This window comes from Pelodiscus sinensis, chromosome 3 (assembly GCF_049634645.1).
Source record: "Pelodiscus sinensis isolate JC-2024 chromosome 3, ASM4963464v1, whole genome shotgun sequence".
Taxonomy (NCBI): domain Eukaryota; kingdom Metazoa; phylum Chordata; order Testudines; family Trionychidae; genus Pelodiscus; species Pelodiscus sinensis.
Window position 1 is genome coordinate 91,183,652 of NC_134713.1, and position 13,922 is coordinate 91,197,573.

Sequence of the window (13,922 nt, forward strand, 5' to 3'; positions counted from 1 at the left end):
AATAAAAAGTGTTATGTGACCCCCGACCCAAGGACTTTTCCCACCATCCTCCTACCAATAGGGATTAGTTTGGCCCCCACCAACTCCCCGCCATGCAACTATCCTGCAATTGCATTAATCCAATGCGTGTGACATTAATGCGGGGGTGGAGAGGCTGGGGGGGGGGGGGGAAGTGTTCCCTCTAACAGTTTCCTCCCATGAGCAGAATGAATTTTGTGTTGTGCACCAGTACTGAGTTCATGTGGCTTGTTTGGATGTGCCATCGTGGCACCCAAGTTATTAATAAAATATCTACCTTTCCCCTCTGCTGCCATGTCTCCTTCCCTTGCTCCATCAACCCCACTGGTGCCTGCTGTCCCCAACCCATCACCCCCCTCTGCTGTCCTGACTCCCCCCCACCCCTTCTGTCAAGTCTTCTCCCAGCACCTCCCCCTCCAATCCCCTTACCCTCTCCTCTTCCAGCATCACCCTGTCCCCCCTCCCACTGACACCTCCCCTCCTGCCCTTTTCCTCATTGTCTCCACTTCCCCCCTAGCATTTGTGTCTCCTCTACCCTGTCCTTTGGTGCCTTCCCTTTTCTTCCTCCTCCACTCTCCCCCACCGCAAAAGCCCCTTCCTCTCCCACCCCTTCCTCTTATTCCCCGCCCCTTACCTAAAACTTCTGCCTTAAAGCTTGCAGGACTGGAGTCAGAGACAGCCCAAGCTGCAGGGCTGGGAGGGCACCCCGAGGCGCCGTATGGTGCTGCAGGGACGGGCGGGGGCACCCCTGGGGCACCGCGCAGTGCTGCAGGGTGGCGCTGCAGTGCGGGGCGCCACGCGGTGCTACCGGGCCAGGCGGGGGTGCTCCTGGGCGCCGTGCCATGCTGCAGGGCTGGGCGGGGGCACCCCCAGGCGCCTCAATGGTGCTGCACTGTGCATGCCGTACTGCCGTGCTGGGCGGGGGCGCTCCCGGGTGCCTCAGAGGTGCCGTGTCATGCTGGTGTGTTGGGCGGGGTCATTCCCAGGCGCCTCAAGAGCACTGCACTGTGTTGCCATGCTGGGTGGGGGTGTTCCCAGGTGCCTCAGGGGCGCCGTGCCATGCTGCTGTGCTGCGCGATGCTGCCAGGCCAGGTGGGGCCCAGGGTGCAAAAATGGCTTGTGCTAGCCAGCCCGAGACATTAGGGTGTGCCTGGGCACACCCGGCACACCCCGTGAGCACACCTATGTGCATTACCTTATATTAGGCCATACTGAAACTTACGTTATTTGTTTGTATGTTTAGGCCTGCTCGGGGTAGGCGGAGAGAGCTGCTCCAGCCCCTAATGGTTAACTGGAACCCCTAAGCCTCATGTATTAAGGGTGAGGCTTACTGGTTAACCATTTACATTCCCAGAGCAAAGTCAGGCTGACTTTATCTGGATCATCCCATTTACCCTTTTAAATACTGACACAACTTTAGCTTTTTTCCAGGCTTCTAGAATTTCCCTAGAGTTCTAAGAGTTATTGAAAATCAACATAGTGGTCCAGGAACCTCCTTGGCCAGCTCTTTTAGAACTCTTGATGCACATTATCTGAACCTTCTTATTTAAAAATGTCTAACTTTACTAGCTGCTTTTTACCATCTTTCTTAGTTATTGTTGGAATGAAAAGCATTTCATCATCATATGATGAGAATATCCTCAATTTTTTCCCCTCCAAATACAGACAAATACAGAGAAATAAAAATATTGAGAAGGTATCCTTTATTTTATTCTCCCTGAGGTATCCTTTATTTTATTCTCCCTGAGGAAGGCCAAGTTTGAATCAGTGAATAGAGCAATGTTAGATTGAGAAGAATGGTACAAAATGCCTCACTTCAACAGGAGGGAACCACAATAAACAATGTTGATAGGCATAGGGATTGGAAGCTTTACAGATGCATTCATCTGTACACACACTTTAAATCTGGAGATGTGGGTGTTAACTTATGTCTCATCCAGATACACATTACCATTTTGTGGGTAAGAATGGGGGGTATTACTCTAGCATTTCTTACAGAAATAAAGATGAGAGAGGAATAAGTGCATGAATCAGAACTCTGATCCAGCGAAACAACTTTCCTCTGAATGTTCATCAAAATAGAATCTTATACTTCTTTTCCCTCCCTCTGGTGCACTGCTCTGCTCTTCTCACCCTTACAGAGTAAGCGTGAGAAAACAAAATGCTTGATCTCCGAACACTAGACATAAGTACTGCAGTGAGAGTAGTTTAATAAAGTTTTTCCCTTCATTTTTATGCAATGATAAAAACAATCTAAACAAAAGCTAATTGTATAAAACGGCACCTTCAAAAAAACTAGTTCTAATTTATGCAGATACTTATACTGCATCCATCACCATGGTACTGACCACTTAAAATGTTAAATGACCCTAATTACGAAAGCAAACTGAATTAAAGTTTCAAGCAAAATAATGGATGGCAGTCCTAAAAGATTTAACAGGGAAAACAGCCAGTCTATTTAAGAGAACCACATTTTTCATCTTATCCTGCAGATATTTTCTCTTGAAATGGACACAGATCAAAACCGTGGATCTGAAACACTAAATTTTGGAGAAATTATAATAAGAATCTGAACTATGTGGTTTGGAAGCTTTATTAAGTGGTACAATATGAATTATTTCCCCATGTCCACACTTTTACAGCTGGGATAGAGGCTTTGGATGAATACACTGCAGTACATTTTAATGCCAAAAACCAGTGCTTCTCTCCAAAATGTGCTTACACCACTTCTAATAAATCACTGAAATCTAACTGCTATCAGCACTCTGCTCTGGCATAAGACACCAAAAAGAGAGCGTGTATCTCTCCCTCACACACACAGGCGAATGTAAAGGTGAGAGGGTGAAGAAAGTCAATACATAGCTTACCTGTGTTGCTAGCTTGCACCTGCTACCTCTCCTCCCCAGCTAAGTACACAGCTCTCTGCTCCTCTTTCACATGGCTGGCATAGCTACTTCCAATATACACTTTCTTTATCTTGCTATGTTGCTCTTTCCCAATAATAGAGCTCTGCCAGAAATATATGATTCAAAACTGAGTGACATTAATAGAAATGTTTCCATTGACTTCTATCAGTTTTGGATCAGATCTTTTATGCATAGCTAGTTCTAAGTGTTCTTTCACGTAAGGGAATGACCAGCAATTTATACCTGTTATAGCTCCATAACTGAAGAAGAGCAGTATACTGGGTTGAAAACAGTAGGTGCTGTAGATAAACTAATCTTCCTCTATTACGTCCCTCCTCACACAAGCACCCACTTCAGTGGCACTGAAAAAGACTCTGCCCTCGCGTTCCCACATAATTATTCTTTCTTCACCCTCATGTCTCATCTGCCCTCTTCACCCTCATGTCTCTCTCTCTCAAAATGCATTGTCTGGAAATGATACTATTGGTTCCATTCCTTCACAACCAGTAGCTGTACTGGCTCCCACCAAGGGCCTCTCCCTTGGGTTTCCAACCTCAGTATTCCTCTTCACCTTAGGAGTTCAACACCTCACCACTAATCCCTTCCTCCATCTATTCTCTAGCAAGTGTCAGCAAACCTTTGCCATTTTGTAGCAGGACTGACAAAATTCACACTTGCAATTCCCAGATGGACTAAAGTGACATGCAGAAACAGGAAAACTTGGTTTCTGCATCTTCTATTTACCTATCTTCATCATCTAAGTACCCAGGAGATTTTCCATAGTTCACCTGGGAACTCTGCCCTTCATGCAGGATCAGAAGAAAACAACAGGCATGGGAGAAGCTAAAGAAGGTGTGGATGTGTCAGGGAGATTCCAGGACCCACTAGTTACACACCTCAGCTAGCTTTTAAACTGCCAACTAAATTGGTCCTTGTCTTTTTAACATTTATTTTTGTAGTGCTAATGCCCTGTCCCTTAAGTCTTTAATACCCCCTTGGGCCCAGCTCCACCTGCAATGATACCCAGCATTATTTCAGAGTTCTATACCAGTTTAAGAAATTAATCGGATTTTTACCCTCATATTGTCTCCCTTTAAGTTCAAGGGCCTTTGAAACAAGAGGGAGAAAGAAGGCATCACAGCTAGAGATGGATTAGCACTGGGTGATAGATAAATGCAACTGATCACTTAAGCAGGCCCCTCTTTCCAATCTCATTTCAAATGGACAGGGAGGACAACAGGGAGGACAACTATAATGTATTTGCATGTAGGGACCCAAAAATCTAAAACATTCTATTCTGTTGAGAAAGTTTTCAGTAAGTGAAGTCACAACCCTTATCTCCAAAGACCATGCAATAACAACAGTCAAAATGAACATAAGTTGTCATTGCTTGGATCATCAGTTTACTACTGATTCCAAGGGAGTAAAACTGCCCTCTGAGTCAACACTATATTCCTATGACCAGTGGGGTTTTCCTTGAAGATCTTTCAGCCAAGTACTTCCCAGCACACACAATTGTTTAGTTTGCGTGATGTGACAAGAACATATCTGTGCCACTACTCTGCAGTGCTATATCCTTCCTTATGGACCTCTCATTTGCACATCTCAGCCACTTAGTCTTCATATATGATGTGTGCAAATATTAATCAATAGAATTTTACTTGCCAAACCACTGGCAACCACAGCAGAGCAGAGTTCTGGTTTGATTTGCCACTTGAGCTGGACATCCCACTGATAAAAGCTTGGAGATGCTGGAGACAAAACATTTCTCAATGGTAAGTCTGCAGCTCTGGAATTCTGTCCCACAGAAAGATAAATAAGTGCAAACCCAGCCACATTTAGAAAGAGCTGCAAGATGCAGCCTTACTTGATTAAATTGTGATTTCATAAAACAGACAACTGGAAAATTTTCCAGGGGGTAGGAGTGCATAGTGTTTGAAATCTGTTAGTGAGATCTTCATGTCGTACATTCACTCTGGCAAAAGGATGGAAACAACACTTACAGGGGATAAAATTTGTAAAAATAAACAGAAACTTATAAATATTGGTGTAACGTGGACACCAATTTATTATTGGTAGAACCTCTGTGGTCCAGGACTCTCCAGTACTGCAACATGCAAGGACGTTGCTGGACTAGAGAGCCCCAGTCACAAGAGACTGCCAGTGGGTCACCAGCCGGAACAGGGCCAGAAATTGGGGTAGGGAGCTCCGGCAAGTGGGTGGGAGGGACGCTTCTTGCTCAGCGGTAGCAGCAGCTCCATGTTGGGGCCAGGAAGTAGGGGCCCTGTACCCCAGCTACAGGAGCACTGTGCTGGGGCAGGCCACGATGTCCAACCTGCTGCCACTGCCATGCAGTGGCCATGGATTTTAGAGATGCCTCTCACCTGGCCCCAAGCTGCTGTGGTGAGAGAGGGCTGGGGGTAGTCATCTTTCCCTGGGGCAGCCTGCACCTAAACCACTCATTTCCAGCCCCACTCCACGGCCTCCACCCCAATCCAAAGCCCTGACCGCACACCCTAGCCCTTTGCCCCAGACCTGACCCCTTCCTGCGCTCCAGCCCCTCAGCATCACACAACCACACACTGTCCGTGTGACACATCATCTCCACATTGGTGTACATAAACATTAATTCTGCACATGGACATACAAAAACCAGAGGGAACATTGGCCCCACTCCATAGCCTTCAATAGGACAATCAATAGTATGAGAAATATAACTATTTGTAACTAATCAGACCCCAAGTGATTTTTTAAATTTCATTTGGCCTACCTGCTGTATTTGAAAACAGTATACAATTTATTTTTAAAAGTAACTAGCATAGCATATTAAATCTGATGACCATGAGTTAGCCCCTTCCCTGCAAAACATCCATCTCTGGAACCTAAGTTTAAGAATGAAAAGAAAACATAAAAACACTTCAAATTATTTTATTTGTTCTGCTTATTCTCTTGGTGTGCTTTTTTTTGATGCTAGGAACTTCAGCAATGTCCTGGTATTCTTTGTATTCCATTTTCTAAATCGCAACCACATTCAGAAAAACAGGGGAAAACAGTCCTGATCCTGAACCTTTAATGAATGCCAAGCGGTAAGTCAACATTGCACACTACTGAACAAACATCTGAAACAGATTTTTGTGACTCAAGGCTGATTGTCATTGATAACTAGTCTTTGTGATTGATAATTATCCTGGACAACACTAAAAAAAAAATCAATACTTATGGTTCCATTTTCAGCTCTGATAATTCTGTAACCACAAGGGGAAAAGCTTCATCCCTTTCCTTGCTTTATAAAAATTTCACTGACCCAAGTTGACTTGAAGGGTTTGGAATGAAAATCAGATCATTTTGCCATTGCTCCACAGATCTATGTGTATTATCGAAAATAACAAACCACATTCAACTTCAGTGAGGAAGGAGCTCTACTAACTGTGTAGATATATTAAGTTCTGGACATATTGAACTGTTGACCTTCTTTGCCACTAAAATAACCATTAATCATACAGCTCAGCTGTTAACAGTTACTCAGAAGCAGCAGCCAATGTAATAGAACAATTTCTAACATACAATTGCTAAAGCATGCTAAGTGGACAATTTTAAAATACAGCATATTTTATTCCAGCATAACTCGGAAAAGACAGATTGCATACTCCCTGCTCTGATGCCAGATGATATCCTCAAAAGGAAAATATTGCTCAGTTAGGTATTAGGATTGCTTCCTATTAAAACAGCATCTCACTTCCTTTTATCTTTGTTTTAAAATGCTTATGTGAGCAATACTACAGAGCAGGTTGTGCAGTTATGCCGCAGGAATCACACATCCCAGTCAGGGGCCTTGTGAGGAAGGAGACAAGAGCAAGTGTCCTCAGCCACCAAAGGCTTGAAATCACTGCTCTAACCACATACACCTCAGAGCACATAACTGGTCTTAGGAAATAGCTGTAACCTTAAAAATGAAAATAAAACTAGACCTGCACACTAAGGGAGGATAATTTTTTAAAAGAAAATCACATTGGGTTTAGTGTGTTTTATCGTCTCATTCTAATTATTTAAAAATACTCAGTTGGATCCTATGTTTGCCTGCTGACTATCAGCTTTAATTGCCCACACATAGGTGCCATCTGGTAAAATATCTATATTTTCAGTATAATGCAGTCATTAAATTAAGCATAGGAAAAAAATCACCTATCACATTCTAGTTGTACAAACAATTAATTAATTTTGTTTGGCACCTCAAAAAAGTCCTTCAGAAATCCCTGGTACTACTGTTCTCACTCACTAATCAGAAAACATGACTACTCATTCAACCACTCTTGCAACCTCATAACTACAATGGATGCTTGATGCTCAAACCTGCACAATCGTACCTCAAACTTCATAAAATATAAGATGTTCTGAATGAAACATGGACTAGTACATCAATAACATATTATTCTGAATGTCATGACATTTGTAAATTCTAAACCAACAACATGTAAAAATCATTTTCAATCTCCTCCCAACATAAAGCAACTGTTTATTCTCAAGGTAAAATAGCCAACAGCATATTACTAACATTATTCTTTCCGATAATTCAGTGTTAGGTATCACCAGTATTGTAGAGCATAAACATTTGAAACCCAGTTCCGTAATGTGTGTTTCTTATCCACACAGTAAAGTAATAAAGAAAGGGAGTTTCTTATTGACATATTTATTTCCAGTCACTATATTTGATATTACATGGACCATCAATTATAACTTTTTTCAAAATTCATCTTTAAAGTCAGAAAACATACAGAAGTACAAATCTAGCAAAAGGGAAACAATGATAGCTATCTTAAGCCATCCTGTCTGAAATCAAAATGAGAATTTTCCAAAACAAGGTAATGCAGCTACTGGACTACAATACAGCATATTAAGCCACCCGATAGCAACCAAGCTAACACTACCAGCAAAGACTATATCACACCGCTAGCTATTTCATAATTGGCTTTTTTTCTTGCTTTTTAAAACTTCCTTGTTTGAAGAGGCTGGTATTGTATTGTTTCCTTCTGAAGGTGAGCATCATTTTAAAGATGCTTTCTTTACACACACAATTCAGAGAGATTTTACACTGATTTTGCAAGTTTTAAAACTACAATATAGTGGCAAAAGCCCAAAGGAAGCCCTTCTGGAAGAGAAATCTCTGTCTTCACTATTACAGCAGATGGCTGAAAGGAGTAAAGACCTGGAAATCACATTCTAATCCAAACCCTGTCAAAGACTCACTATATTGCCTGAGGCAAGTAACTCAACTTCTCAGGGACTAGAGTTGCCATCTTTTATTGAAAAATAGGTACCCATGCTATCATGGAATGAGAAGACTATATTGCTTAAAGTTTTAATAATTAAATACACTGTTACATGCACAAATACGTAACACTATGATTTTGATCCAGTCATACTATCAAACTCATCAAGAATATATTCTATTTTTATAAATGTAATTTTTAAAATATGAAAATATACACATTGCTTTCCTCCCCTTAAACTGACTAGCTAAAGGTATGTCAGGCCTGTTACATACCATAACTCTCTTCTTACCTTTTTCATATTAGGCAGCCTTTCACGTATTAGGAACACAAATGTCGAAACTGATTTCTGGAAAGAGACTCTAGGTTGTGTTGCCTTAATAAAGAAGCTGCTTCAAATTTCTATATTTTTGGAGCAACGTTTAGAATAGTTAAGAGAATTGAACTTACACTTTAAACTAGACTAGATTTCAATAGCTGTTATCTGACCTGAGCTAGACCCATGAATACTTTCACTTTTCAAGAGAGGTATATAGTAAATGAGAAATAAGATCGCCTCTTTCAAATTTCAAAATTGCCTGCAGTTTCAGAATTGCTTTATGCTGAGAGCTTGTTTGTTTAGGAAATTAAATGAGGAGAGTACTTCAGCTCCCAAGAAATGCAATGTTTAGTTTCAAAGTAAAACAGTATCATTACAGCTGGTCTAATTTTCTGGAATATAAACTCACTGACCGGGTCAAGTTAAGGACACTTACGACATTTGCTCCTAATGCTGGCGCTGACCTTTTCCAATAGTAACTGAAAAGAATAATCATACATACTATAATGTGCATTAGAACGAGCTGTCAAGTTGGGATCCATAGCTACTCTGAGAATGGAGATTTCACTCTAACATTGCTCTCACCACGATATAAATATAAAAATGCTAGAACTAAGCAATGTGACTGTTACAATTTACATCTCAGAGGAGAGCCTTGTAATCCCCTCATATTCAACATTTGTATATAACTGTGATGCTGCATATAAAGCATGCCATGTTAGATATCATAGCAAAGGTTATAAGCTGCTGAAACCCACTGTTCCATTTAAATATGTATTTCATTAATCCATATGAAGTTAGGAGAATTTAATTTTATGATTGTCACTAAAAAATACTGTGGATCTGGGAAGTGTCCACATGCTAACTCTCCAAAGACAATAAACAGGGAGCTAACCAAAGTTCGGGTGGGTGTTGAACAGTAGTCAATAGCTAATGTGAAGCAAGGGTGCTACAATGAAATGACTCACTTGCAAGAGGCCATCATTGCGGGGATTGCTCAAACTTGCCTGGTGACTCAGCAATACACACCAGTGGCCAGGCAAATATTCCCACCAATTGATGGCTCAGCCATTGTTGTCTTAACCACTCCAGTACCCAGCTTCAGTGGAGTTGTTTTGGTCATTGATTTACCCTTTCCTGAGTTCCTTAACAACCCTCCTTTGGTTTCACTATATGCATTCAGACATTTTGTCACAGCTTCCTAGATCCCAGTAAACAAATGGAAACAATGTGGAATAAGCAGAATATGGGGCCAAGCATGGCATAAGAACTTTCAGACGGTCGGAGGTGCCTCAAAAAGGAGAACTATTGCAATAGTAACACCACAATTACAGTGAAAACAAACTGGCAAAACAAAACAAAAATCACACCTCACCTGCACATTTAGTTCTGGTGATGAGTGGTGGCCCTGACTGGCCAGTTCCTCCTTCTCCAGGCCTGGTAAGAAGGACACGGATTTCATACTCAGTATCTGGGTCTAAGTGCCATAGTTTATAAGTTGGTGCATTTACAGCATGGGTTTCTGTCCAGGTCCCAGAAGTCATTCGGTACTCCACTTCTTTCAGAATGATAGGCCCATCACCAATTATGGAATTAGCATTCAGCTGAATCAGCAAATATGTAGGACCAACACCAAGTAACTGGGGGGGTGCTATTGGTCGAGGTGGTTCTGTAAGACATTAAAATATACACACTGAATAAAACCTAGAAAGAGCACAATATTGTTAATACAAATGTAGTTGAAGGTGTCTCTAAATAAGAAGTTATCATCTTGTGGTTAGAGATGCCAGAACTGGGAAGCAAAGCCAGAACAAAACACCAATAAGAACAGGAGATTATATTCTCAGCTGTTACAATTCAGCATAGCTCCACTGAAGCCAATAAGTTATATTTATTTATTCCAACAGATTCTGGCTCCAGATCTCTGCTGATTTATAAGAGCCTTATCCGGTAACATTTCCTGAACTATCATGAATTACTTCATGGCAATGTATGCATTTTACAAGACAAAAAAATAGGGTCATTGAATTTCAAAAGCAACTTTTTTTTTTTATTGAGAGGAGCTATGAACAATTCCTCCAGAAACAGTTGCAGTGTCATGTCCTCTTGCCCCCTGTACAGCATCTCCAAAAAAAATAATTGCAGTCCATTTCAAACCTGCCACGTGTAGAATAGAAGGAACAATATGGAAATACATCAAAGCCCTTCAGATCATTTAGAATTGGGGCATATGGACTGTATGGCGACAATGTGAAGATTTATAATAATATATGGAATTTTTTATGGTTCCTCAATAAAAAACCAACAAATCTAAACTGTAATACAGTTTAAACAAAGCCGTAAAATGAAAGGGACTGAAAAACAAAGGACTGAAAAGGTGTGAGGAAAAAAATCCATGAAATTTCTGCCTAGAGTAGCACATTGCTTAGGAGTGATTTATTTTAAGAAATAATCAAAGCAACATGTATTTTTCCAATAAAATGAGTCCAGTGATAAACATAGAAGGTTCATTTTCATTCCAGATGGCACATATTTCAGCTAATTTGTTTCAGTTAATTAGGCAACAATGCTAAATTCAAGTCTCATAGGGGTTTTACACAGCAGTGGTGCAGAACTAACATAGCAACTTCAAGCAGGTAGAGACATCTGGTGGTAAGTGCATAAATAAGAAATCTAACTCCACCCCACTACCTTCCCATCCTTCTACCCCAAAAGGAAACACAAACACGTTTAAGAAAATGAAGCAATTAAAGTGTTTCTGATCTTTGAACAGTGACTATGTAAAAATTCTTAGTAAATACATCACCTCCCTGTGTTTATTCAGAACAATAATGACCTCAAGATGCTTCAACACCTTGTCACATTCTGTCACCACTTTGAAGGGAAGTTTGGGATGAGATTTCCTTGTCCCTCTGTATCCCTGCCAGAAATGTCACCATTAGGAGCTACTAGATATTTTTCTAGAATTACATACTCGCCACTTTTAGAAAGGATCAGTGTCACAGCCCCCTCCCCTTGGTTTATGAAAATTGGCTTATGAATTATGCATAACAGACACTTTATGCAAAATGTGCCATGTAACGTATCAATTTTACAATCTGCTGAATCTGTATGTCCTATTTTTTGTGCATGTATCATTCTTGTATGTGAAGTTAGAAATATTAAGCGTGAATCTAGTTTTAATTCTGAATATGCTAATAAGGGTCATTAGGGATACTTTCGGAACATAATAGTTCAGTACTCGAACTAATGACCTGTGAATAGTGTTGTTTGTCCTGTAATTCCAAATTGTGCTTGGTACTAGAAATATACCTAACCTGTTACTGGAATCCATTTTGCATGTGGGTACTTTTCCATGGGAATGGGGAGTGCTAAACAAAGGGTTTCTGCCCAGAGGGAAAGTCTGGAGAATGGATATCAATCAGTTTTTGTCTTCAGCTGTCCTTTGAAACTACCTTATCCACCCTACGAGGATGTACATGAAAAGACCCGGTGACAAAGAACTCTGAAAAAAGTCATAGACCCAGGTTAGAGTATAAATCAACTCTGACGGAAACATTTTACCTGAGATAAGATCAATTGTTTAGGGTAAACATTTGCATGCAATACGTTTCTTAGAATATTAGAACTAGCTGATGTCCCTTGTTTATTTTAACTTAGTACCTTTCTTTCCTCTTTCTGTTTTCACTTGCAACCACATTAATCACACTTTTTATACTTAATAATATGCTTTTGTTTATTATCAAGCTCAGTGCAAATAACTGTTACCGGGGGAGGAGGGGGGGGGAGAAAGCAACCACTGTGCGCATCTCTCTTTCATTGATAAAGGGGACTGACCTTATGAGGTTTCTCTTTATAAAACTTTTAAATGGAGTAAGACAGATTTATTTGTGGTTTCAGTCCTCCTTCGGAACTGCGTTCTTGGGTTCTGCACCTTTATAGCTGAGCCATCCCAGAACTGAACTAGTTCAGCATCTGTGTTGCTCTGCAGGGGGCAGTAAACCCAACAGGAAAAGATGGTAGGGAGCCCCACAGGGCAGGAAGGCGGGCTCAGTGGCTTGATCAGCACACTAAGGGACAACCACAAGGGGATTTCTGTGATCCAACCTGTCACAATCAGACTGCCCAAATAGCAAGCATTACAAAATTTTGTCAGGGAGGGATTTCCCATTAGCTTCCATAATAGCTCTGCACCCAAAGCACTCATGTCATGCAACACGATTTGAAAACTGTGCTCTCTATGAATCCATGTAACTAGGATTGCCAGGTGTCCAGTATTGGACCAGACAGTCTGTTGTTTTCATATCGTGTCCGGTAAAAATATTCAGAAAATACCGGACACCTAAAATGTCTGGTACTTTCTGATTTTTTCCCGGACAGGAGGTGAAAATCCCGGGCTGTCCAGCTCAATACGGAGGCAGCCTGGCAATCCTAGTGCTTAGCAGGGAGCTGTCTAGTCTGGCGCAGGGAGGCAAGATGGCAGGTGGCTGCTGGCTGCCTGTTAGGGCCAAAAAGCCTCACCACGCGGTTTTTAAAGGGGCCACGGTGGATTGGTTGTTTTTTATTTTTATTTTTTTGCTCAACGTACTTTTTCCTGGAGTGTTTTTTTTCCCCCCTTTTGTTTGGTATTTTTTCTGAAACCATCTGGCAACCCTACATGTAACCTCATAATGGGAACAATTGGAATTATTTCAGTTTATCCCGAGTGACAGACTTAGGACAATTCAGTGATGTGACAAGTCCTACACAGTTTAGTTCAGGACAATCAGGACTCTCAAGAATCTGAACTAATTATTCATCTAAATTCCACTACCCCCTCTTGATTTTCTTGCTAAAATAGAATCACTTTGAATCTTTACCTGAATCAAACCTTAGCAATGAAGCATAGCTTAATGAAGACAGTTCATTTTCTGTGGAACTAGCATATTAAATGTCAAACTAATGAATTCTAAGGTCAGTCTTATAGCAAACAGCAAACATTGTTGAGGATGATATACCAACACCTCCAAGTTCTGAACCTCTATAGTATCAAGCTATGTTTAGAAGTATATACTTTGATTAACAGCATGATTATTACAAGTGAAACTATGCATTAATGAGACTAATATACCACTGAATATTAATTTTTTGTATGTTGGATGTAAAGTGTATTCTTACATTAGCATATGCATTTTTTTAAAGCTCTTGAGGACAAAGACTTTATAAATAAGTCCCTTCCTGTTCCAATAAATTATGTATGAATTTTAATCAGATAGCAAATGAACAAGTAATTGTTCTGCAGCAGTATTAATATTCTTCATAACACAATACACTATCAGACCCAGAGGTATGCTGCAACCAAAAATCCCTAAAGTACACTAAGAGTCAACTGAAGCATGCAATCCCAATATACCAGATAAACTTTTCTGATGT

General features: G+C 40.8%; 1 protein-coding gene across 7 annotated transcripts in view; it reads right to left on the minus strand.

The window, feature by feature from the left end:
• The window catches only part of PTPRK (protein tyrosine phosphatase receptor type K), a 584,676-nt gene that overhangs the window by 217,540 nt on the left and 353,214 nt on the right, over positions 1-13,922 (minus strand). For all 7 annotated transcript variants that reach the window (XM_075924132.1, XM_075924131.1, XM_075924134.1 and 4 more), the window contains exon 7: positions 9,886-10,179. In XM_075924132.1, coding sequence (XP_075780247.1) covers positions 9,886-10,179 — 294 coding nt within the window. The remainder of the gene's footprint in view (positions 1-9,885; positions 10,180-13,922) is intronic.